This window comes from Vulpes vulpes, chromosome 1, assembly GCF_048418805.1.
Source record: "Vulpes vulpes isolate BD-2025 chromosome 1, VulVul3, whole genome shotgun sequence".
Taxonomy (NCBI): Eukaryota; Metazoa; Chordata; class Mammalia; order Carnivora; family Canidae; genus Vulpes; species Vulpes vulpes.
The window spans coordinates 173,112,945-173,137,164 of NC_132780.1; the positions used below are offsets into that span (position 1 = coordinate 173,112,945).

General features: G+C 36.0%; 1 protein-coding gene across 18 annotated transcripts in view; it reads right to left on the reverse strand.

Annotated features, from left to right (window-relative positions):
- Positions 1 to 1,156: 1,156 nt before the first annotated feature.
- CEP162 (centrosomal protein 162) overlaps positions 1,157 to 24,220 on the reverse strand; it is a 93,702-nt gene continuing 70,638 nt past the window's right edge. For 14 of the 18 annotated variants that reach the window (XM_026007443.2, XM_026007442.2, XM_026007440.2 and 11 more), the window contains 6 exons: positions 23,331 to 23,543; positions 21,289 to 21,941; positions 17,429 to 17,570; positions 15,196 to 15,294; positions 9,692 to 9,826; positions 1,157 to 2,695 (listed from right to left, as the gene is read on the reverse strand). In XM_026007443.2, coding sequence (XP_025863228.2) covers positions 2,486 to 2,695; positions 9,692 to 9,826; positions 15,196 to 15,294; positions 17,429 to 17,570; positions 21,289 to 21,941; positions 23,331 to 23,543 — 1,452 coding nt within the window. In that variant the 3' untranslated portion in view covers positions 1,157 to 2,485. The remainder of the gene's footprint in view (positions 2,696 to 9,691; positions 9,827 to 15,195; positions 15,295 to 17,428; positions 17,571 to 21,288; positions 21,942 to 23,330; positions 23,544 to 24,220) is intronic. The other 4 variants (XM_072736542.1, XM_072736532.1, XM_026007444.2 and 1 more) reach the window with 1 other exon arrangement.

Below are 24,220 nucleotides of genomic sequence, written 5' to 3' on the forward strand. Positions count from 1 at the left end.
CTAATTAGAGTCCTTAGTCATATGAATGACAAAGAGAAATGTTTTCACTTTCTTGGCATTTAGTCACAAATATAGGATATTTCTAATATGGAATGGGACCCTAATACCAAAGCCTGGATTCCCCAAAGTTGATGGGTTGATACTATAGAATTCTATTTGCCCAAAGTAATAGATTAAATCAGAAATCTCTATACAGGGGATCCCTGGGTGGCTCAGCAGTTTAGCACCTGCCTTTGGCCCAGGGCGCGATCCTGGAGTCCCAGGATCGAGTCCTGCATCGGGCCCCGGCGTGGAGCCTGCTTCTCCCTCCTCCTGTGTCTCTGCCTCTCTCTATCATAAATAAATAAATCTTAAAAAAAAAAAAAAAAAAGAAATCTCTGCACAAAAGCTGTGGTGGTAGCAGCAAGCCATATATCCTGGTAAGGTTCCCACCCTGTAGAAGCAGGTACCTTATAGCATTGTGAGGGCGGATGGAATTGGTAGGAGGGACTGATAATTTCTGGAGCTTCTTTCTTTTTAAAAGCCTTCCTATTCAAGGGGCACCTGGGTGGCTCAGTCAGTTATGCATTTGTCTTCAGCACAGGCCATGATCTCAGGGTCTCGGGATGGAGCCCTACTTTGGGCTCCCTGTTCAGCAGGGTGTTTGCTTCTATCTTTCCCTCTCGTCCCTGCTTGTGTGCACCCGTGTGCTCTCTTTCATAAGTAAATAAACAACAAACTCTTTTGAATAGGAAGACCTTTTTTTTTTTTTTTTTTTTTTTTTTTTTTTTTAAGATAGCCAAAGTGATATCTTCTGTGTTATCATCTTAGACCCTTAGGTCAATGACTAAGGAATGGAGTATGGTTCCTGAGGTTTTTAAACTAATAATTCTGATAGTACTTAGGGATCTTTAATCTGTAAATAGAATTGAAAACCTGCTGTGTGCACAGCTTATTCTAAAAGTGAATACAGAATCCTCATCAAAATAGGATGTAAGGATGTAATAGGATCACTTTCTTCTGTAAGTAATAATTTATTTGATGTTTATTTCAGAATCAACCAGGTTTGTGCTTGGGTGCTTGGAATGAATGGCTAATGGATAGAATCATTAGGGATGGGTGTAATAGCTAGAATTTAATAGGTTTGCAGATAGAAAATACACACAAGTACACTCAATTAATAACCAAAATAGTTTATATTATAACTTAAAACTCTTTCACATAAAAAAATAGCTACTTTTAATTAATGCTTTTTCTATTCTCTTAAAGGACATAAAAAACGTTGAACGTTAAGACATTAATTGCATTCCTTATACTTAATTTCCACATTTCACATTTGCTACCCATAATTTCACCAAGATCAAGTACACCTGTCTTTTTACCAAGTATTTTACTTTTTAATTATTCAGAATTGCACTTATTGGTATATGGTAATTGAGCACTTGGAATATGGCTAGTCCAAATTGAGTTGTGCTGTAAATGTAAAACACACCAGATGTGAGAGACTCGTATGGAAAAAAAAGTAAAAATTCAATTTTTATACTGACATTTTAGATTTTTATAAATGAACCAAGTTAGTTTCATTTGCTTCTTATCTTTTTAAATGTGGCTATAAGAAAATTGAAAACTACATGTGCCTTATATTACGTTTCTATACGATAGCACAGGGCCAGAACACTTGAAAACAAGGTGGCTACAGCTTTAACTTACCAGTATTTTATATACTATCTGCTAATGGAAATGGGCATTGTGAAAAATAACAATCTGGCTATTTTTATGTATGCTTTTAATTTTTTCTAGTGAACATGTTACTTTTTAAATAAATATATACTCTATAATCTTAGACTTATAAAAAAGGACTAGAATTTAGGACTTGGAGCATAAAAGAATAAAAGAAAGAATAAATCAAATTCCCTTATTATGTGTGAACTATCCTTTGCACTCTATATCACAGGTAAAAACTGAGGCACTCAGAAGTAGAAGCGGAAATCTGAGAGAACACAAGAGATCACTGTTTGCTGGTACAAAGTTGTAATTCTTGTCAAAATTACTGTGGAAGTTTTACTACTTGAGTGACTGATGATCTGACTGTCCAAACCACCATGCTCTCATTCTTCTCCATGTTTTCATGAGAAAGCAGAGCTGTTTTTCTAGCAATGAGGATTAAGAATACACAGTCAAAAATGGCTGAGTATGAGCAATTTTTTTTCTTTCCACGTCAAGAATGTAAGTCAAGACCTTTTACAGCTAATTTCACTAGTTTTAATGATCTGACACAAAGGGACCCGTCCATAAATTACTTAAAATGTGACTGTGAATGATTTTCAGTAAAATACAGCATAATGTTTTTCTTACTGCTTTAGGGCAATTTATTTTGAAATGTTGCTTCTGTATTGTTTGCTTTCAGACAACATACTGGAACACTTGTTTTCAAGAGCCGCCTTCTGACAGTGGCACAATCCTCCATCTCCAGGCCTTTCTGTGAGCTCCTAGGAAATGCCAGTTTCTAGTAATATTCTGGTGCATCCACTTCATCTGCAAAAGCAACTGGCACAACCACTCCCTGCCGGTGCAGCTCTCGAAGAACATCTAATATCGAGTCTAATTCTGTGCGGAACTTGTCCAATTCACGATTCTTCAACTGTGCAAGTCTTTTCCATTTCTCGATTTCTTTGTTCTGCTCAGTTTCTACTACTTGGTGTGTCTGCTGTATTATCTGAAAAAAAAATCACATTACTGTTACAGTTCATAGTGGGGGAAGATTTAACAACCTCAAAGAGCTTAAGTGGGACAATGCTGACAGCAGTAGAGAGGACGGAGTGGTGGTGGGGAGCCTTACCTAATGGGCTTCATTGTGTCTGTCAACAGGCTTGTGGGTGAAGAAGGTAAGAAGTGGGAATTCAAATTCTGATAGGGAGGTTAGGGAGCTTTAATCTTGTTGTCTTTATTCTTTTACTCAAAACTTAAATATAGCATTTAGAGCATCAGAAATTTCTAGTATCATGGTATGAATCCAAACACAGCCCCTGCTCCCCCAGATGTTGTTCATCTTAAGAATAGCACTTGAGGGGCACCTGGGTGGCTCAGTCAGTTAAGCGTCTTTTGCTCGGGTCGTGATCCCAGAGTCCTGAAACGGAGCCCCAACATCTGGCTCCCTGCTCAGCCAGCAATCTGCTTCTCCCTTTCCCTCTGCTTGTGCTCTCACACTGTCTCTCAAATGGATAAAATCTTTAAAAAAAAGGCACTTGAGATGCAATCAAAAACAGTTCCAATATATAACATATGTCCTTAATAGACATTATAGCAGGGGAAATGATAAAAGCACACCTATGTAGCATCTATTATGTGCCAGGCTTGATTTAGACATTTTACACACGTTAACTCATTTAGTCCTGCCAACCCACTAGGAGGTGAATTCTATATATATTTATCCCCATTTACTCGGTAGGGAAATTGGGGCACAGATGAGTAAAAAATAATTTGCCCAAGATTCATATAGAACTGGTTAGAGGCAGAGTCAGAGTTTATACCCCAGCAGCCTGGCCTCAGAGTTCCCTCTTAACTACCAGTAGACTAGACCATTTTGCTCATGGGGATAAATTCTTTCAACTGTGAAATAAGGGTACCCTGTCCAGTAACTTATAATATAGTTCTTATAATTTCAAAATACCTTGCCATAGGGGAATCATTAGTCCTAAGTATTACCACAAAAAGCTGGACATATGAAAACAGCTACCTAGGGGCAACAAAAGCAAGAATAGCTCATCTCTGAATATTAAATCTGTTGTACTTCAGCAATATAATTTTTATCTATAATTCTGTCTGGCTATAGAATAACTTCATAATCTAAAATAGAAAGCATTGGGGAAATATTGTATAAACAGGTATTTGAGTTATGGGGAACACAAAATGCTGTATGAGTTTTCAATTCTAAGTTTTAAACATACTTTGAAAATTTTTGATGTCTATCGAAATTTGGCATTTAACCAATTTTTTTCCAGTTATATTGTTATAATTGACATATAACATTGTGTAAGTTTAAGCTGTACAATGTCATGACTTGATACATGTGTACACTGTGAAATGATTACCACAATAAATATCTCACTTCATAGTTTTAAAATTTTGTTGTCATAATGAAAACTTAAGATTTACTTAGTAACTTTCAAACATACAACAGACATATATAGATCAATGGAACAGTTTAGAGCCCAGAAATAAACTCATGCCTTTATTATGCTAAGGTATTCCTTCTTTATCTAACTTGAGAATTTTTTTTTTTTTTATCACGGATACTGTATTTTGTCACATGCTCTTTCTGTATCTATTTAAATGATCACAGGATTTATATCTTTCAATTAATGTGATGCATCACATTTATTCACTTGCATATGCTGAACCATCCTTACACGCCAGAGATGACTCCCACTCTATCATACCATATGGTCTTTTTAATGTACTCTTGAACTTGGTTTGATAATATATATATTTTTAAATATTTATTTTTATTTATTATTTATGATAGACATAGAGAGAGAGAGAGGCAGAGACACAGGAGGAGGGAGAAGCAGGCTCCATGCCAGGAGCCTGACGTGGGACTTGATCCCAGGACTCCAGGATCGCGCCCTGGGCCAAAGGCAGGCGCTAAACCACTGAGCCACCCAGGGATCCCCGATAATATTTTTTTTGAAAAATTTTGCATCTGTATTTATCAGGGGTTGGCTATGGTTTTTCTTTTCTTGCAGAGTCCTTATCTGGCTTTTTTTTTTTTTTTTTTAAGATTTATATTTATTTGAGAGACAGCAAAAGCAACTGGACACAAATGAATGGGGGAAGAGGCAGGGGGAGAGGGAGAAGCAGGCTCCCTGCTGACAGGGCTCAATCCCAGGACCCTGAGATCTTGACCTGAGCTGAAGGTTGTTGTTTAAGCCACCCAGGTGCCTCCTTATCTGGGTTTCTTAACAGGGTAATGCTGGCTTTGTGAAAACAAGCTTGGAAGTGTTCCCTCCTTTTCCACTTTTTGGGAGAGTTTGGGAGAGTTTGAGAAGACTTCTTTTTGTGGCCTACCATATTACCTATTCTGGAATATTTTTCTTGTGTGACTGAGAAGAATGTATATATTTTTTCTGTTGTTGCAGGAACTTTACTGTGTATGTCTGTTAGATCCATTTTATCTATAGCATTGTTTAAATCCCACTCTTTTCTTATCCTTTGGATGATCTACCCATTGATAGGAGTGACGTATTAAAGTCCCCTACTATCATTATATTGTTGTTTATTTTTCCTTTTAGTTACTGTCTTATATATTTAGGTGCTCTGTTATTGGATGCATATATTTTACAACTGATACATCTTATTGATGGACTGACCCTTTTATCCTTATATAATTAGTTCTGTCTCTTTTGGAGATTTTTAGCTTAAAACCTATTTTTTTCCTGATATAACTATACCTATTCCTGATTTCTATAAGTTACCATTTGATTGAAATACCTTTTTCTATCCCTTTACCCAGTCTACGCTGCTTTTAGAGCTAAAGTCTCTTTTAGGTAGTATATTTCTTGGATCTATATTTCACCCATTCTGTGGTTTGAATGAAGAATTTAATCCATTTACATTTAAAGGAATTACTGATAGATAAGGAATTACTATTGTCATTTTGTTGCTTTCTGAGTGTTTTGTAACTCATATGTTCCTTGCTTATTATAACTTGCAGTCATATTTTATGATGTGATGACTTTTTGTAGTGGTATGCTTTGACTCCTTCATCATAATCTTTTTTGTAATTAGTATGCTTTTTCCTTGGTGGTTACCGTGAAGCTTACATAAAATGTGATATATTTGTAACAACCTAATAATTTAAGTTGATAACTTTGTTTTTGTTTTTTAATTTTTGCTTTTTTTTTTTTTTTTTTTTTTTAGATTTTACTTATTTATTTATTTATGGTAGACAGAGAGAGAGAGAGAGAGGCAGAGACACAGGAGGAGGGAGAAACAGGCTCCATGCCGGGAGCCCGATGTGGGACTCGATCCAGAACTACAGGATCACACCCTGGGCCAAAGGCAGGCGCTAAACCCCTGAGCCACCCAGGGATCCCCCTAAGTTGATAACTTTGATAGCATACCTAAACCCTACATTTTTATTCCAACCCTACCCCCAACTTTAAGTTATTGATGTTAATTTTAACATCTTTTACATTGTGTATCCAATAACAAATTAGCGTAGTTATGGTTATTTTTAATGTTTGGTTTTGTAAATGAATTAGGAAGCACCATTTCAGTATTAGTGAATCTGACTCTGACAATTTATTTACCACTGAGTTTTATACCTAACGTTCATAATGTTTTTATGATGTTAATGGTTTCATTCTTCTACTTGACAAATTCCCTTTAGCATTTATTTTAAGGCTGGTCTAGTGGTGATAAACTTAATTAGCTTTTTATGTTTTATTAGAAGTGTTTCATCAGATGTCAGGGATTCATCAGGCTCATATAACACCCAGTGCTCATTACATCACATGCTCTCCTTAATGTCCATCACCCAATTACTCCATCCCTCAACCCACCCCCCTCCAGCACCCCTCAGTGTCCTATGATTAAGAGTCTCTATGGTTTGTCTCCCTCTCTGCTTTCCCTATGATTCTGTTTTGCTTCTTAAATTCCACATATAAGTGAGATCATACTAGAGGGTATTATGCTAAGTGAAATAAGTCAATCAGAGAAAGACATTTTAATTTTAGTTTTATTTCTCTTTTCTTGGGTTAGTCTAGCTAAAGGCTTGTTAATTTTATCTTTACAAAGAACCAACTCCTAATCTCTTTGACCTTTTTAGTCTTTATTTCATTTATTTCTGCTCTGATTTTTATTTCCTCCCTTCTGCCAACTTTGGGCTTCATTTACTCTTCGCTTTCTAGTTCCTAGAGGTATAAAGTTGTCTATTTGAAATCTTTTTGTTTCTTGAGACACTTAATGATATGAATCCCTCTATTTTTGCTCTATCCCCTAAGTTTTGGTATATTGTTTTTCCATCTTCAACTGTCTCAAAATATTTTTAAATTTCCTGACTTGTTTTTTTATCTACTGGTTGCTTAAGAGCATGTGGTTTCATTACACACATTTGTGAATTTTCCTTTTTTTTTCTTGAAATTAGTTTCAGGTCATTGTGTTTGGGGAAGTTGCCCTGACCTTTCAATCTTAATTTATTAAGACTTGTTTCATGGCTACTATAAGATCTAACCTGGAAAATGTTCCATGTGAGCTTAAAAATGTGTATTGTTACTTTTGGATGGAATGTTCTATTTATGTTAATTCCATCTCATCTAATGTATTGTTTCAGGCCAGTGTTTCCTTGAAGTTTTCTGTCTTTAGGCACATGATCTTCTGATGTAAGTGGGGTATTAAAGTTCCTTACTTCCTTGATGAGCACTGGGTGTAAGTGTTGAATCACTAAACTGTATACCTGAAACTAATACACTGTAATGTTAACTAATGAATTTAAATAAACTAAAAAAAGAGTTCCCTATTATTGTATTACTATTTCTTCCTTTTGGTTTGCCAGAATTTGCTTTATGTATTTAAGTACATTTATCTTGCATTCATAAGTATTTGTTAATGTTATATATTCTTACTGGATCACTCCTTTATCACTATGTAATGACCTTTGTTTCTTATTACCAGTTTTGTCTCATATAGCTAGCCACGCTTTTTATTGATTCTCATTTGTATGAAATACCTTTTATCATTCCTATACTTTCAGTCTGTTTCCTTATATCTGAAGGGAGTCTTCAGTAGGCAGCATATAGATGGGGTTTTTTAATCCATTCATCACTTTTGATGGGAGAATTTAGTCCATTTCCATTCAATTATTGATAGGTATATATGTATTTGCATTCTGTCAATTATTTTCTGAGTGTTCTGTAGTTCTTCTATTCCTTATGGTCTTCCTTTGTGATGTGATGTTTTCTTAGTGGTATGCTTAGACTAATTTATTTACTTTTTATTTTTACTTTGTAGTTGACTAACATACAGTATTAGTTTCAGGTATACAACATAGTGGTTTAATAGTTATTTACATTCCAAAATGCAAACCAACCTTATGTCACCATACAAAGTTATCACAGTATTATGGACTATATTCCCTTTGCTATACTTTAAATATCTATGATTTAGTTATTTTGTAATTGGCAGTTTGTATCTCTTAATCCCCTTCACCTATTTCCCCAACTCTTTCCCCTCTGGCAATCAGCAGTATGCTCTCTTTGAGTCTGTTTTTAGATTCCATATGTAAGTGAAATCATACAATATCTGTCTTTCTCTGACTTACTTCACTCAGAATAACCTCTAGGCCTATCCATATTGTAGCAAATCGGAACATTCCATTCTTTATTGCTGAATAATATTCCACTGTGTATGTATGTATATGTGTGTATACAAACACAAATACATGTGCACACATAGCACATCTTTAGCTACTCATCTATTGATGGACTCCTAGATTGTTTCCATATCTTGGCTATTGCAAATAATGATGCAAGAAACATAAGGGCGTATATATATTTTTGAATGTTTTCATTTTGTTTATGTAAATACTAGAAGTGACACTTTTATACTGTATGATATTTCTATTTTTAAGTTTTTGAGGAACCACCATACGGTTTTCCATAGTGGAAGGAACAACATACATTCCCAGCAATAGTGCATGAAGGTTGTGCTCAATTTAATTTTAGACTTCCAGCCCCTAGAACTGAGAACATTAATTTTTTAAAAATTTGTATTCCAAGCCCAATTTCTGATATTTTGTTGTGGCAGCTCAAACAGAGCAATATACTGTTCAAGCAAAGCTAATTATCAGCAGAGAGGCTAATGCCTAAAATCGTCATGCCCTTACTTCTGCCATATTTAATTTCTATTTCTTTACCTGTTTGTAGTATAGTAATTGTGATGCTACTAGTGCTGGGCATATATTTTAAATGATTACATTTTAATATAATTCTACTTCTTACAAACATTTATGAAATGAATATGGAATATGGCTTCCAAAGACCCATTCCCACAGTAAAATGCCTAACTTTTCAGGCAACCATCTAAGAACATGAAAGGTGCCTGGGTAGCTCAGTTGCTTAAGCATCTGGCTTTAGGTTTTGGCTCAGTTTGTGATCTCTGGGTCTTGAGATCAAGCCATGCATCAGGTTCCATGCTGGGCTCTGAGCCTGCAGGAGATTCTTTCCCCTCATCCCTCTCCCTCCCCTGCTTGTGTGTACACTTGCTGTCTAAAAGAAATCTTAAAAAAAAGAAAACCCATGATACAAGTTGTTTATTATTCCAGAGATATGATAAATTGATCTTTAGGTATTTGAAGTATAAAGTCTTTTTTTTAATAAAGATTTTATTTATTTACTTATTCATGAGAGACACACAGAGGCAGAGACATAGGCAGAGGGAAAAGCAGGCTCCTCACAGGGAACCTGATGTGGGACTCAATCCTGGAATCCCGGTATCATGCCCTAGCCAAAGGCAGATGCTCAAAAACTGAGCCACCCAGGCATCCTGAAGTTTAAAGTCTTATATGTTCTTAAAAGCTATACCTTTATTCCTAGTATCAATATACAATGAAACAATTTAAGAAGTGTTGCTAGAGATAGCAAAACTATAGTAAACTGGAGGTACTTCAAAGTAAAGAACTATACAAATCTGTAAATATAATTTGTTACTCGACCTGTTGAAGTTCTTGCTCTCTTTGCTGATGTCTCATTTCCATCTGTTTAATTTTCTTTTCTAAGCCCATGAAATGTTTCATCTCTGGTGTATGGTTTTCTCTGGCTTCTCTTAATTCTTCTAGAAGTTTTGTAATCTAAAATTGAGGTATAAAGTAAATGAAAAACTGGTAACAAGAAAAATTTTTTACCAGGTAGTCTTAAGAATGTTCACTATATTTTCTTTGTATAAAATTTCTCTCAAGAGGCTTAAGAAAGATATCTGGAGTTGTTAGAATAATGAATAGCTTGTATTTTTTATGTCTAGAAAGAGAAGGCTCATCCTTGGTCTGAAATGACCTCATATTCCAAAAGGTTCCAGATGATTGGACCACCACCTCCCATGTTGCCAGTCTGATTAAAGCATTCAAAATGAAGGAAAGCACTGTCATTGGTATATTCAGCTTTACTAACACAGTGTCAATGTATTTAACATGGTTGATTGATCTCAGGATTGAATAATATTTTTAAAGCACCCTACACAGTACAGCACCTACACAGAAAGAGTTCAGTAAATATGGATCCTCCTTTTGTCAGTTCCCTATAATTCTCTTCTGGCTCTTATCATTTTATAATTTATAATAATTCCATAAGTAAATTTATGCTTATAAAAAAAGGCAATATGTTGAAATATTTCTGTGCTGGCTGTTGTCTTAGGTCCTGAAGATATAGAGATGAAAAACCTAGTCCATCCTCATGGAGGTTATGGTCTAGTGTGGTACCTCTTTTTTCATATTACGGTCCACAGAGAAGATGATAATATTTTCATGGTGTCAGTATGTAAAATAGGGGGGAATCTAAGCAATCTTTATTTTATTTTATTTTTTTTTCTAAGCAATCTTTAAATTGGGCTTGGTAAAACAAATGCATTTTTTTATAACATAGAATTATAATTTGCTAATTGTTAGTATCAAAAGACAATAATTAACAAGCAAGTGAAAATGGCTAAAATTAACAAATTCAATCATGTTTCCCATGGAAACAGTACCTAGCAAGAACACTGATAATACTACAATAAATCCAAAAAACAAAACTCAAAAACAAAACAAAACATACTCTTCCTAAGTTAGTTTTAAAAATGTGAAAATACAAGCAAATTAAATCAGGTGCAAATATAAGTAAATCTAAGTATTTAGATATGGGATATCCCTGATGATATCATCAGTGACCAAAGAAATTTGCAGACTTTAATTGGGATGCCTTGCAGAAAGGTCAAGGAGAGAGGCTCTATAGAACATGCTGTAGTGATGAGTACTAGGCATAAAACCTTATCCATCAAAAACAATGATTGCTAAAAATTATAAAACAAAAACTAATGATTGCTGAACTAAGAAAGTTGTAAGAGGCACTTCAACTTCTATAAACTTTTTAATGACTGAAAAATGATTTTGAGTTTGTAGTAAGACAACCTTTCCAGTCATCGCTATCTTATGATCCACAAATAATCCATTCCTGATATAACAGCTGGGAAATTCTGGTTTAGTCAAAGAAGTAGTCAGGTGAATGAGAATTCTAATACGATATGTTGTAATGGAGAGATAACCAAGTAGCAGTGAGGTGATAAGTAGGGAATACCTAACTGGAAGTGGAGTTAAGTTGTAGATTCTTATTTGACGCAGCTGTGGTTGAATAAAGTCTTAAAGGACAAGTAGTAGAGTCATAAATGATCATGTGCTAGCTGCTATACTAAGTACTTTACAGATATTGCCTCAGTTTGAGCCTTACACTTGTTTACATTTCTGATTCCCCAAATAAAATGTAAGCTCCATAAGGCCAGGGATTTGTCTATTTTGTTCTCAGTATTCCTAGTACATATATAGATGTGCATAGCAGAGATAAATGTTTAACAATTATTCATGAATTAATTAATGAACTCACCAATGATTAAACATTAGTTTATAAATTATGTAAATTCAGAAATGTGTACTTAGACAAAAAGTAGGAAAAATTTCCCTTCATCTATGCCTACTTAAAAGTACCTTTAAGAGTACACTTGAAGTGAATGTATATATTTTTAAATCCTTGTATTTTAGTGAATTTATCCTATGGAAGTAAGTGGATACATAAGCAAAAGTGAATGATCAAAAATTATTCCTGCTTTTTGAATGCTATTAAAAAAACTGGTAACTACCTGAATGTCCAAAAATAGGGCATTGGTAAAATAGTAATTAAGAGCCTGGAACCTAGAGTGAGGTTTTGGGTTCTAATGCTGGTACTTTTTACATGTTGCTTGAGAACCTCTGACAAGTTACTTCGTTTTTCTTAGCATCGGTTTCTTCATCTAAAATGGGGACAATAGTACCTGTCCTTTTGGGCTATGGTGAAAACCACACAGAGCACTTGTCAGTGCTTAGTTCATACTTAAAATGATGTTTAGTACATACTAAACTAAATATTGATGGTTATCATTTATTTTGACTATTATGGAGATATATACAGACAGGAAGAGTGATGTCACCAAGGTGGTGACATAAGTAGTTCTTGAGGCTGTTCTTCCTTAAGAACTAATAACTATTTATGGATTAGATACAACTGAGAGAATCTTATGAGGGTGAGGCTGAAGCAACCCCCTGCATCACAGAGACCAAGACAGATGACATTAGAAGGCTAAGAGGAATGGCCACCTACTGGCCCCTCCCTAATGGCCCCTCCCTCAGGCCCAGGCAGCACAACATGGAGAGGGCTCCCTCTGAACCTACCATTTCTCCATGGGAAAAGAAAGCCTAGGTTGGCATCCAGCTCCCCCAGTGTTGTAGGTCACTTCTTGGGAGGCCCAAGGGCCTCACCCTGAGGAGACTGATGCCTTGGAATTTGATTATGATGGACATGTGGGGAAGGGCTTGTAACAACTGGCACTTAGATCTTGGCAGACTGAGTTCCTACTTGTAGTGCCCAAGTAGTGATCCCAACTAGCAGCTTTGGTCATCTATAGATCCAAGTTTGTGGTGAAATCTGACCAGGGAACTCAGTGGATCTGGTCAGATCTGTGTGACTGAGGTCCTCAAACAAAAAGATCTGCCAGCCCCGAAGCTGCGACTGCACCCACTCAGGCAGAAAAGCTAAGTCATACTTTGGCCTACTGCTGAGTGAATACTGCAATGCCGCCTGACTAGAAAGCCAAAGTAGAACACCTGAAAAGCTGGGTAGCCCAGCAACACTAGAGCAGAGTCCAGCAGTTAAAGTTGATTAGACTGAAATGCCAATGGTATATTCAGCCAGGGAACTTGGAGTGCTATCCTAGAGCCTTGCTTAGAGCAGGCAACCAAGCCAAAATTTTTATTCAACTATATTCAACCAGTGGTATCTACTTTACCCCTGACCTCAGACCTTGGGCAGTAGCCTTGGCCATAAACAGACCCTAAGAGCAAGCGCCACCTGCCCAAGGACATCACCACTAGACACATCCAGAAACCCAAACTGAACTGACTGGTGAAAGCTGTTCCTACCAAAGTGAACCTATAAAGTCTGGAAGAGGAGACCATTTAGTCAAATATATCAATACCAATCAAAGGAATCAAGGATGAGAACAATCTGGTAAACATGATATCACCAAAGAAAACTAAGAAACAGATATCTATGAAATCTATGACCAAAGAATTCAGAATAATCCTCTTTGATAACTTGTCTGTGTTCTTGTAGTTCTCTAAACAAAATTAAGAAAACATAGAAATAAAAACCATAAAAAACTCCACAAACTCCTAAAACAGAAATCTCAGAGCTGAAAAATACAAGGACTATACTGAAGAATTCAACAGAGAGTGTCAATAGCAGACTCAACTATGCAGAAGAAAACCAGTGATTCAGAAGACTGGTCCTTTAAAATTAAACAGAAGAACAAAAAAAGAATGAAAAAGCCTACAAGACTTATGAGACACATCAAAACAAACAATATCTGCATTGGGGTAATTCCATAACAAGAGAAGGGGACAGAATATATTTAAAGCAATAATGGCTGAAACTTCCTCAACTTGAGAAAGATGGAAACAAAGATCCATGAGGCCCAGGGCATCCCAAATAAGTTGAACCAGAATAATGCTATACCAAGACACATTATAATGGTCAAAAGTCAAAACAAGGAATTTTGAAAGCAGCAAGAGAAAAGAAATTACATACAAAGGAATGTATGTCCTTAAGATCACTGGAGGAATTTCTTGACCAAAACATTTCAAAACAGCAGAGAAAAAGATAGATTTTTCAATATTTTGAATATGCCATCAGCCAAGAATTCTAAACTATCAAAACTGTTCTTCAGAAATGAAGATTTTAAATCACTTTTTTTTTCTATAGAGACTGAATAACAACAAACAAGCAGTCAAAAAAACAAAACAGAATTTGCTACTCTTAAAAAATATGTATTATGCTTTTTCTTGTGGTCAGAAAGGGACAGGGATTTACCCTCCTTTCTTAAACAGAAAAACCAGATGACATCTGAAACAACTGTTTCCAAACTGTAGCTAACAGCACTGCAGGACTGCGATTCCTGAGGGTAGGGGGAACATGCAGCCTGAACTCCATGACTGACTACCTGGCTGCCCAGAGGCGGTTTTGAAGCCAGTGGAAATGGCAGCCTAAACAACTCCAGGAGCTCCCACAGGGCTGGGAAAATGAACTATTCCCACCAACCTGAGAGAAAATCCCTTTGAGGGCTCTCAGGTTATCAGTAGTGGGAATAAATAAGCCCTCTTAAAACAACTATTATAAATGTACTGTACATTAAAAGGCAGATGGCAATTATTTTATTCAAAAAATGGAGTTTTACTCAGTTTTCCAGTAAACAGGCTTGAAAATCATGTGTTGCAGCTTTTCTAATTTGAAAACAGTTTAGCTATTCTTAACCTAAGAACACTGTAACTTGACTAAAACTGACCTTTATCAGAACATATTTCCTTTTATTGCTTCTCCCCCAAATTTTACTTCAGGTCTGTGAAGTTCTGTTAACTTACTACTTATAGAACAAAGTTTATGTTATCTTAACCACTGAAAAGAATGCAAATATGCTGCGCTATAAGCCCTTCAATTATTGAAACAAGACGTTTTAAATTGATAGTTACATAATTGTGGAGTGTTTTTACATTAATCTTTTTTGTAATGCAATTAATTGTATGTTCTGCTTGTACGGTTTAATAAATTCTTGAATAATAAAAAATGGTGTGCATGCTTCAAAGAATAGAATGTACAGGTTTTTTTTTTACACTTTCTAGAATCAAAAGGATCTTAGAGTAATAAAAAATGGTGAGTTTCCAGAAAGATCTGTTTCCTCAACATCAAATATATAAGAAACTTAATATCTGAGAGTTCCACCTGGGGAAAGCAGACTTACAATAAACAAGTTATTAATATTTGTTTGACATGTGATAGATATTTTCAGGTTCTTTCTACTTGTAAATTTGTTAAAATATTTATATAAAAATAAGAATATGATTGAAATGGCTAAGAAAAGCTTATGTTCAGTATTTTTATTTCTTACCTCTTTCTGTAGGATTTCTTCTCGAACTTGAGAAACTACAAGAGACTCCTGTTTACCCTGTAGTTCATCAACTTGATTTTGGAAATGTTTTAGAAGTACCTAGGAAATTATGTTAGAAGTCAAGAGACTTCGCTGAGTCAAGAGAGCTCTTCCTTAAACATTACTTGAAAAATATGAGAAAACCAACTAATGACTTTTGTTTGCAAAAAGAAAAATTCCTAATATTTTAAAATTACCAAAGTTTAACATAGAAATAAATTGCCACAGGAAGTAAGTTCATTGGATTAATTAAGCTCATTGAATACATACAGCATCACACATATTACAAATTAATGGCTATATAACTAGTGGCTTCTTTATCTCTAGTACTTTTCTCCTGAAGGCCTGAAAAGCACCTTTTAAAATAAACCTTTATTATAAAGTCTGAGTATTTTGAAGAAAGTAGCTAATATGTCTTTATTACTTTGTGATTAAGTAGGATAATAGTTTTTATTAAAGAGCTGACAAAGACAGCATAAGCCTATCAATAAGCATGAAATAAATATCACACATTTTTGGCAAACTGAAAGACATCAATACTTCATCATCAAGCAACTGAAAACTTAGGAAAAATGTGTAGCTCTTATCTCTAATGCTTTATTTTTATTGTTTCTCCCACCAGACTACGCTGACTTCCATTTAACTCATAATTTACAATATTACATTTAGAACACTGGGAAAGTAACCTTTATGGCACTATGGCACAAGGAGGACACTACTTTTCTCACCTCTCCCAACTATGTAATAACTTGATATAATGTTTATACTGCCCATGACACCCTACTCCTATGGGGGGGAAAAGCCAGAAAAGTTATCAACTGCTGTACCAGGATTACTTTTGAAAAGCACACTAAATCTTTCTCACTGATATATTAAAATAGGCAAATTTTTTTGTTCCTGAGCTACCTGAATTTAAATCACAGAACTCATACTTTACCCTTAAATACCCCAAATACTTCAGCATGCATCTCCTTATAAGGGCATCTTCTCACAAAACCATAATAGCACTTTATACCTGAAATAATTTACAATAATTTCATAATAACCATTATCTGGCCAATACTAAAAAAAAAAACAAAAAACAAAAAACAACAAAAAAACCCAAAGCCAAAAAAAAAAACCCAAATCGCTCAATGGGGAAGTTTAAGAGGGCTCGATGCTGGGCCGGGGCCAAAATAATGTGATGCCCAAACTCAGGACACGAGAGCAATACCTGAGGGGAGATCAAGAGTTGGACACTTAACCAAATGAGCCATCTAGGCGCCCCTGAGTGGTTAGTTTTTAATCAAGAGGCCATTAAATAATGGCCAATTTAAATAAATAATTATTGATGGGAGAGGTGGTGGCAAGATAAATACTTCTTGGTTTCTGCCCCCTCAGCTTGTTTTTCAAAATTAAAATCTAGAGAAAAGAGCACAACGAACATTTATATATTCTTCAATTTGATTTATCAACTGCTAACATTTTTGCCATATTTGCTTTCTTTTTCTTTTGGGAGGGGATACAGATACAAATTCTATCTTAATGCTGTTTTTTCTATTTGCTATCACCACAGAAGATGGGCCACATTAGTTGATATTCATAAATATTCCATGTAGATTTATATATACAAACCAAGAAGGAAGATACACTTTTTTGAAGAAATGTTGATGTGCTTTCAGCATACTCAGTCATATTTCTAAGAAGACTACGCTTCATAATGGCTATAGTTGCATACATCTCTCTGTTCATTATTTTATCCCCAGGGCCTGATTGTCTATAGACCCTGAAATCATTATTTAATGAATGAAAGGTAACTGGGCAAGAATAACTAGGATAATTGCTAGTCAGCTGGGACTTGGGGAGAGGGAGATGGTTCAACATTCAAGTTCAAATACTCAGGTTTCAATCACATAATGTGATTCCACCACCACTTAAGACTGTCTTAGGAGAACAATTTGAGGAATGTAGGGACAAAATGGTGAAACCGTTTATTTAGAGAGAATAATTTTAAAGCAGAATAGTTAAACACATGGTAATGGCATCCTCGCCTATAAAAAAAAAATACTCAAGTCAGTAATTTCTCATTCCTATCAAAAACTGAAGTGTTTCTAAATTTCTAAATTAAAGTGAAGTTATAGTATTTCTAGTACTCTGTTAACAGTCCTGAGAAAAATAATTTTAAAGCCAAAGAAAGTTTGTTAAAGTCATTTACCTCTTGAGTTGCTACTTTACGATTTAGTTCAGCTACTCTGGAAGAAGAATTTTCTACTGCATTTTGGCAAAGGAGCTTCTCTACTTCCCTCTGATGAGATGCTTTGAGAGATGTGATATGTGCTGCAGTATCTTCCTTGACCCTGTAGGGCAAATCAAAGAAAATAACACATTAAAAACAGCTCTTTAATTCAGTTAGCACAAAAGTAATGTAAGAAGCCTGGAAATCAAAGTAACAAAGGCAGAGAGAGCATCAATTCTTACTGCACTCTGTCAGGTGCTTTATACATTATCACCTATGAGATCTTACAAGCATGCCAGGAGCTATTATTCACTGAATTTTATAAGGGCAAATTGGAGTTTAGGAAGGAGTGATGTCTCTAGAGTTCACTTTAGTAAACTGCAGAGCTGCGGTTCAAACCCAGCAGAGTAGGAGCTCAAAGTCTGGGCCTCCCACTTGACCCCCAGCCTGGAGGTTACTTTCTGAGAGAATGAAAGGTTCTAAATGGTCTACCCGGATTTAAAGCAAGGGCCTCATATTTTACCTTTTAAGATAAACTCAGGTATTTCCCCAGATTATTTTTTTTTTCAGATTCTTATTTTAATAATCACAATTCCTTTTAGAATCTCCAATGCTGGGTGCCTGGATGGCTCAGTCAGCTAAGCGTCTGCCTTCAGTTCAGGTCATGGTCCTGGAGTTCCAAGATCGAGCCCCCATCAGGCTTCCTGCTTGGCGGGGAATTTGCTTCTCTCTCTGCTCTTTACCCTGCCCGTGCTCTTTCCCTATCTCTCAATCTCTTGCTTCAAATAAATAAAATCTTAAAAAGAAAAAAAAAAAAAAGGAGAATCTTCAATGCTCTGTCTTTAGGCAACATTCACCAGTTCTTGGTCCATGCATATGACCTCCAAGGCTAGCTGACACGTTATAAAAATAAAATAATCTTTACGGTAATTCTTTAGGACCCAGTGTAATCTGCACGTAATCTGTTTGGACTGTTAAGTGTGACAGATAACTGATTTGTCTCTGTGACAAAATTTCTACATTCAGAGGCAGTTTAATAAGTGGCAAAGTTCTGATAAAGCTTGATACATTTCTTACAAATAAACATATTCTCTCTTACTGGAAAGTTATTAAAAATTGACAGGATTTTACTCAAAGCAAACGGAGTAAATCACTGTTGATACATGTTAAATGGCAATTCTCAAACTATAAACAAATTTATCAGTTGCTTATTTGACTATATGAATATTTCTTTACAGAAATTATATAATTAGCATCCTTGGAAAAGTATAAAAATCTAAAGCACTTATGACATAACTGAACTAAAGTAAAAAACAAAAACCCAAAACAGCCTAAATCTGGGATTAGGAAAGGTGACTTCTCACTTCTCAGGCCCAGAGCTATTTGGAAAACAGATTAACAATGCTAAAAAATTACAGATTATGTATAGAAAAATTTATAGGAAAAATTTCAATTTTAAATTATTTCCAGAAAAGAATGGGATTCTTCCCAAACAGCTTCATTTCTAGTATTACATTTAGGACTCAAGAAATTTCAATTTAGAAGCATTAGGATTGCCAGGATGACTCAATCAGATATAGCTGCCAATCAATCAGTAAGCATTTGTCTAGATGCTTGCTATGCTCATTCTGCTCCTATGGCCAGCCAGGTTGCAAAAGAATTATTATTACATCAGCTCTCAAGGAGTTATAAGGCACTGTCTGACTCGTGCTTTCTTGGTACTTAATAATGGTACCTGGGTACGTAAGTTATAGAGGAGCTAGATGTTGGGAGCAGGAAATTTCCTGGAAGGCTCTAGGAAATATTTTGTGGAAGACCTAGTACTTGAACATGGATGAGCAAAAGTCAGCAGACATTCAGCAAGTCAGGCCCACGGAGAGGTCTTGTAATGGTGATGGCACTTGGGAAGCCGTATAGAGTAATTTAGTCTTGATACCTCAGGAAGCAGGGAGTCAGTGGAAGGCAGAGTAACTCAGAGACAGAAATATTTAAAGAATATTAATGATTTTTAAGCAAAATTTTGAAGGCGACAGAAACTAAAATCTGGGAGATTAGGGTGGGGAAACTACTAAACCAGGTAAGGCAGAAAGCAAAAGGAGACGTTATTTATAAGGAAGCACCCCATTAACTGTGAACCTAAGAAATAAAGGAGGTAAAGTTGGATTTGGAGACGAAAAAAATATGGTCATAGAGACAGTAAAGTTGTGAGGGGGCAGTTTATAGGTATAAATGGAATAACATTTGAGATACTACTGATTCTGAGAGGAACAATCCAGAAAATGGCAGATTTAGCATCTGAGCCAGGGAATAAAATAAGCCTTGAAAACTAAATTGGAGTCATGGTTCATAGAAGCCTTAAGAATGGATGAACTGAGCAATGGAGAAAGAAGAGAGAACAAATAGCCGAAAATGAACCCTGGTAGAAGTCTGATTTTTGAGGAAAGAAGATGAAGAGGAGTCATTGTTAGTTAAAAGGAATGGAAGAGGAGTGTTAGTCAGAGGTGTCAGTCATAGAAACTGTGGGAGGAAACCCTTATTTCAGGAAGGTCAACAATGTCAAGGAAAATGAGAATGGAGAAACTACCACTGGACCAAGAAAGGTCACTACTTAGAAATGAGATTTAAAAAAGTGAGGATGAGAGCCCCAGTTAAGAGGAAGTGAGGTGCAAATAAGAAGCTACTTGTGAAAAAAAAAAAAAAGAAGAAGCTACTTGTGGAAAACTGGTACTGACAGAGGACAAAGACTGGGTTTGAGGACAGTGAAAAAGGTCTGAGAATGTTAGAAGGCTCAGAGGAAAGAGTAGATAGTACCTGGTGATTCTGAGAAGGAAAGGGATAGGCAAAAAAATTCTTTGAGGCATGAATGGGTATGAGCACTAGATTAATTTGAAGAGTTATTTTGGAAAAGAGGATCTTTTTCTCTTAGAATGTCAATTAGTTTTTTTTTTTTTTTTTCCTTTGAAAGACATTTATGGGCAGCCCGGGTGGTTCAGCGGTTTAGTGCCGCCTTCTGCCCAGGGCATGATCCTAGAGACTCGGGATCCAATCCCACATCAGGCTCCCTGCATGGAGGCTGCTTCTCCCTCTGCCTGTGTCTCTGTCTCTGTCTGTCTCTCTCTCTCTGTGTCTCTCATGAATAAATATATAAAATCTTAAAAAAAAAAAAAAAGAAAGACATTTATTTTATAGAGAGAGCACACATGAGCAGGGGGGAGGGGAGAGGCACAGAGGGAGAGGAACTCAAGCAGATTCCCTGCTGTGGGGCCGAATCCCTCGACACATGAGATTATGACCTGAGCCAAGACCAAGAGTTGGATGCCCAACTGAATGAGCCACCCAGGCACCCCAGAGAGAGAATCTTTCTTAAACAGGCTACATGCTCAGTGCGGACATGGGGCTTGATCTCATGACCCTGAAATCACGATCTGAGCCAAAATCAAGTCAGATGCTTGATTTGAATCTGAGTCACCCAGGTGCCCCTGTTCAACTACTTTTAGTGACAGCTATTTTCTATCTGCCTGTGGCAGTTATCAATGATGATATTTATTTCCAATGGGTCAACTTATTAACACTATCTGATAAATGTGGATAGACAAGATTAGTAAGCCTAAGGACATGATTTGGGCTGACATAGAGATTTAGGTTTACCAGAGCCTGGGCTTCTGACAAGTAGAGGATCCTACTCTGGAAGAGATCTATGCTGAGCGATGTAATACAATTTCTCAAAATTTGGTGATGAATTCAGTTCAAGGAAAACTAGTTATCCAGAGGAAATACACCTTATAATTTTGATGTTTTTATCGTTTATGTCTCCATATATTTACAAATTCACATTTTACCTTTTCATGGAATTTTCAAATTGGTTCACTGCTGCTTCAGATTTCATCTTCAGCTCATCTCTCTCCACAATTAATTTCTCCAGTTCATTTTTTAATCTGCAGTTTTCTTGTAAAACCTCTGAAACATGGCAATCAGTAAAGGTATGTGGTTGGTAAAGTTTGCCATCCAGGGTTCCAGGGAATGAGTGAGCATTTCCTTTACCTGAAAGCAAACCATCTTTCTTCACTCTTTTTGCAGTCACTTCTTCTCTACCCTTAGAGTTCTGATTAGACAGCATCACCCTTCTCTCCTTTTGAAGCCTCTCCACAGTTTTTGAAAGATCTTGTATTTCTCTTCCCTTTGCAGCCAGCTCCTCATTGAGTCTCACCAGTTTAGCTTTAGCATGAGCTTGTTCTACCTGGAATTCTATAGACTGGAAATCTTTATCATCTTTATCATTTTTCTTGCATTCCAATTCAGCATTTTGATGTTTAAGAATGTCTATTTCTGCCTCAAGATTTCTTACAGTGATTTGATGGGCTTCCTTGATGTCGTTGAGCTCCTTCTCTAGTGCTTCAACCCTGGAGGAGTTATCAGGGTGGTTCTGGGGTACTTCCTTTAATTTGCAGGCAAGTAGCTGCTCCTGCTCTTCCAGTCTCTGTTCATACTGAATCTGAAGAAAAGAATGATGTGATGTCAAAACCACTGCTAAATATGTCATTCGCTTCTGCAGCCCTGCATCTTACTAGGGCCTGCCTAGTCCTTCATTAAGGCATTCATTCCATTTTCTGATGCTTCCAACTCTGAGTTCGAGGAGTCAGTAAAATGTTCTGAAGTCCCAATCTTTAAAGGGCTTAAATTATGCATATATATAATAAATACATATATTCTTAAAATATATATGTTCATTATATATTCTCAGGATATTATATAATTTCATAATGAATGTGTTGCTTCCTAAACATTAAATAACACATTTCTGTACACTCCAAAACATAATTAAGTATCACAATCGAACCTATTATTGTGTACCCTTCTTTATGCAAACTGACAAACTATACTCCTGCAGGATAAATAGGGAAAGCAATTGGGGACACTGAAATCTTTAATCGTGCATTTTCAACTTTCGAATATTAATTTAGGAATCTCACAGGGAGTAAAGCAGCTTGGATTTGTTACACTGGAGCTTTAATATTACAAAAAAATAACCTAATAGGTTACTCTATGATAGAAGGCACTATGATGTTTATTCATTCATTCAATGAATATTTATTGAGATACTGCTGTGTGCCAGGCACTATGCCAGACTCTAGAGATAAAGAAGTGCAGTTTATGCCTTCAAACAGTTCACAGCCTGGTCAGGAGAGCAACATGGCAAGTTTCAATGTCCTATGATAACTGTGATAATGGGCCTATGAATATGTGAAACGGAAATGAGGCACCCTAGTGCCTCTCACCAGTGACTGGACAGATGATGCGGAATGACCTAAAATGTCTGTGAAAGCATCTAGCATGAATTACTGCAGAAACTGTGTGTTCAACAAAATATTAAAAGTAAGTGAAATATCACATCTTTCACATTTGGTCATCCTAGTGCTTGCATTTTCTAATTCATTCCTCATGAAGGATCAGAAAACTCACAAAGCAAGGCATTTTCAACAGATATTGCTCTGCCTCCTGCTGTACCTCCCAAGACATGCTGTGTCTTATTCCCTTTTTCCCTTGTCTAAGGAAACTTCAAAAAAGTATTTTCAACCATGGTATTTAAAAAACAATCTTATTGAATATACATCAGAGGTGTTTTGTTCTGCCGTTTCATGACTTAATTTCCACTAATTCTATTATCACTGAGAGAGGCCCTGTGCTTGATTTTCCATGCCTGACAAAAAGAAGTTGCTGAAGGAGAACAAAAAAGATAGGTTTCTTTTGCATCTGTTGACATTCAATTTTATGGGCTAGGACGTTTAGTGATTTGTTAAAATGAGACCTGAGAAGTGCCCAGCCCCCACGGTACTGACACCTTGGGGTCTGAGACCCATGTCCATGGCGAGCTGGCACTTACCTTCATTTTCTGGAACTGTTGCTCCATGGTACGAAGGCTTTTCTTTGCTTCTTCATCTCTGCCCTCCAAATCAGCCTCTAGTTTTTTTATCCTTTTTTCCATAAAGTCCACTGTATTTCTATTCACTGTATCACCAGCTGCTGATGCAGCCAGTATTAGAGCAGGTAAAGAATTGGGGTATCTTCTCTTTAGAATTCCTTCCATTTCCTTAACCTTTTAAAAATATTTTTGCATATATGTAAGGTCACAAATATATTAAAATTAAGTAGTTTTACGCATAAATTTAGATTAGGCTCTATCAATTCATGCCTAGATTTCAAAGAGATGTTTTTATCACATCTTAAGACTGAATCAAATGCACAAAAACACAGATTAACTTCGAATTTTATATCCCTAGGTTACCTGATCTTAAAATCCTATAGTGTAATGTCTAGTTTAGTACTGGTTAATTTACAGAAATCCTCTTACATTTATTTGCAGTAGATCTTTGGATTTTCTATTGTACTAGTGATAACCAATCTTTCTGAGGACAATGTTCTTTCCTTTTTTTTCCCCACAGAGTCCTTTGGATAATCATGTTTATGCTATCTACTGACTGAAAAATGACCTGTATGCATATGAATACACAGAATTTTTGTGGTAAACACCTGGCTTCCTAAGTATTTGCCCCTACTTGTAACAATCTCCATCCTAGCTCATCCCTCCTAGAAATGTCCCCTTCCAAATGAAGTTTGATCTATTTTGAAGTTACTTCTTTCAATTAAAAAGCAAGGAAGATTAGATAATATTTAATGAAGTCTTTACAAAAGACTACTTTTCATTTTGTCCGTTAAACAACATATTTTATGGTCTTTCTGTAAGAACTGTGCCAGGGCCCACAGAAATTAGAG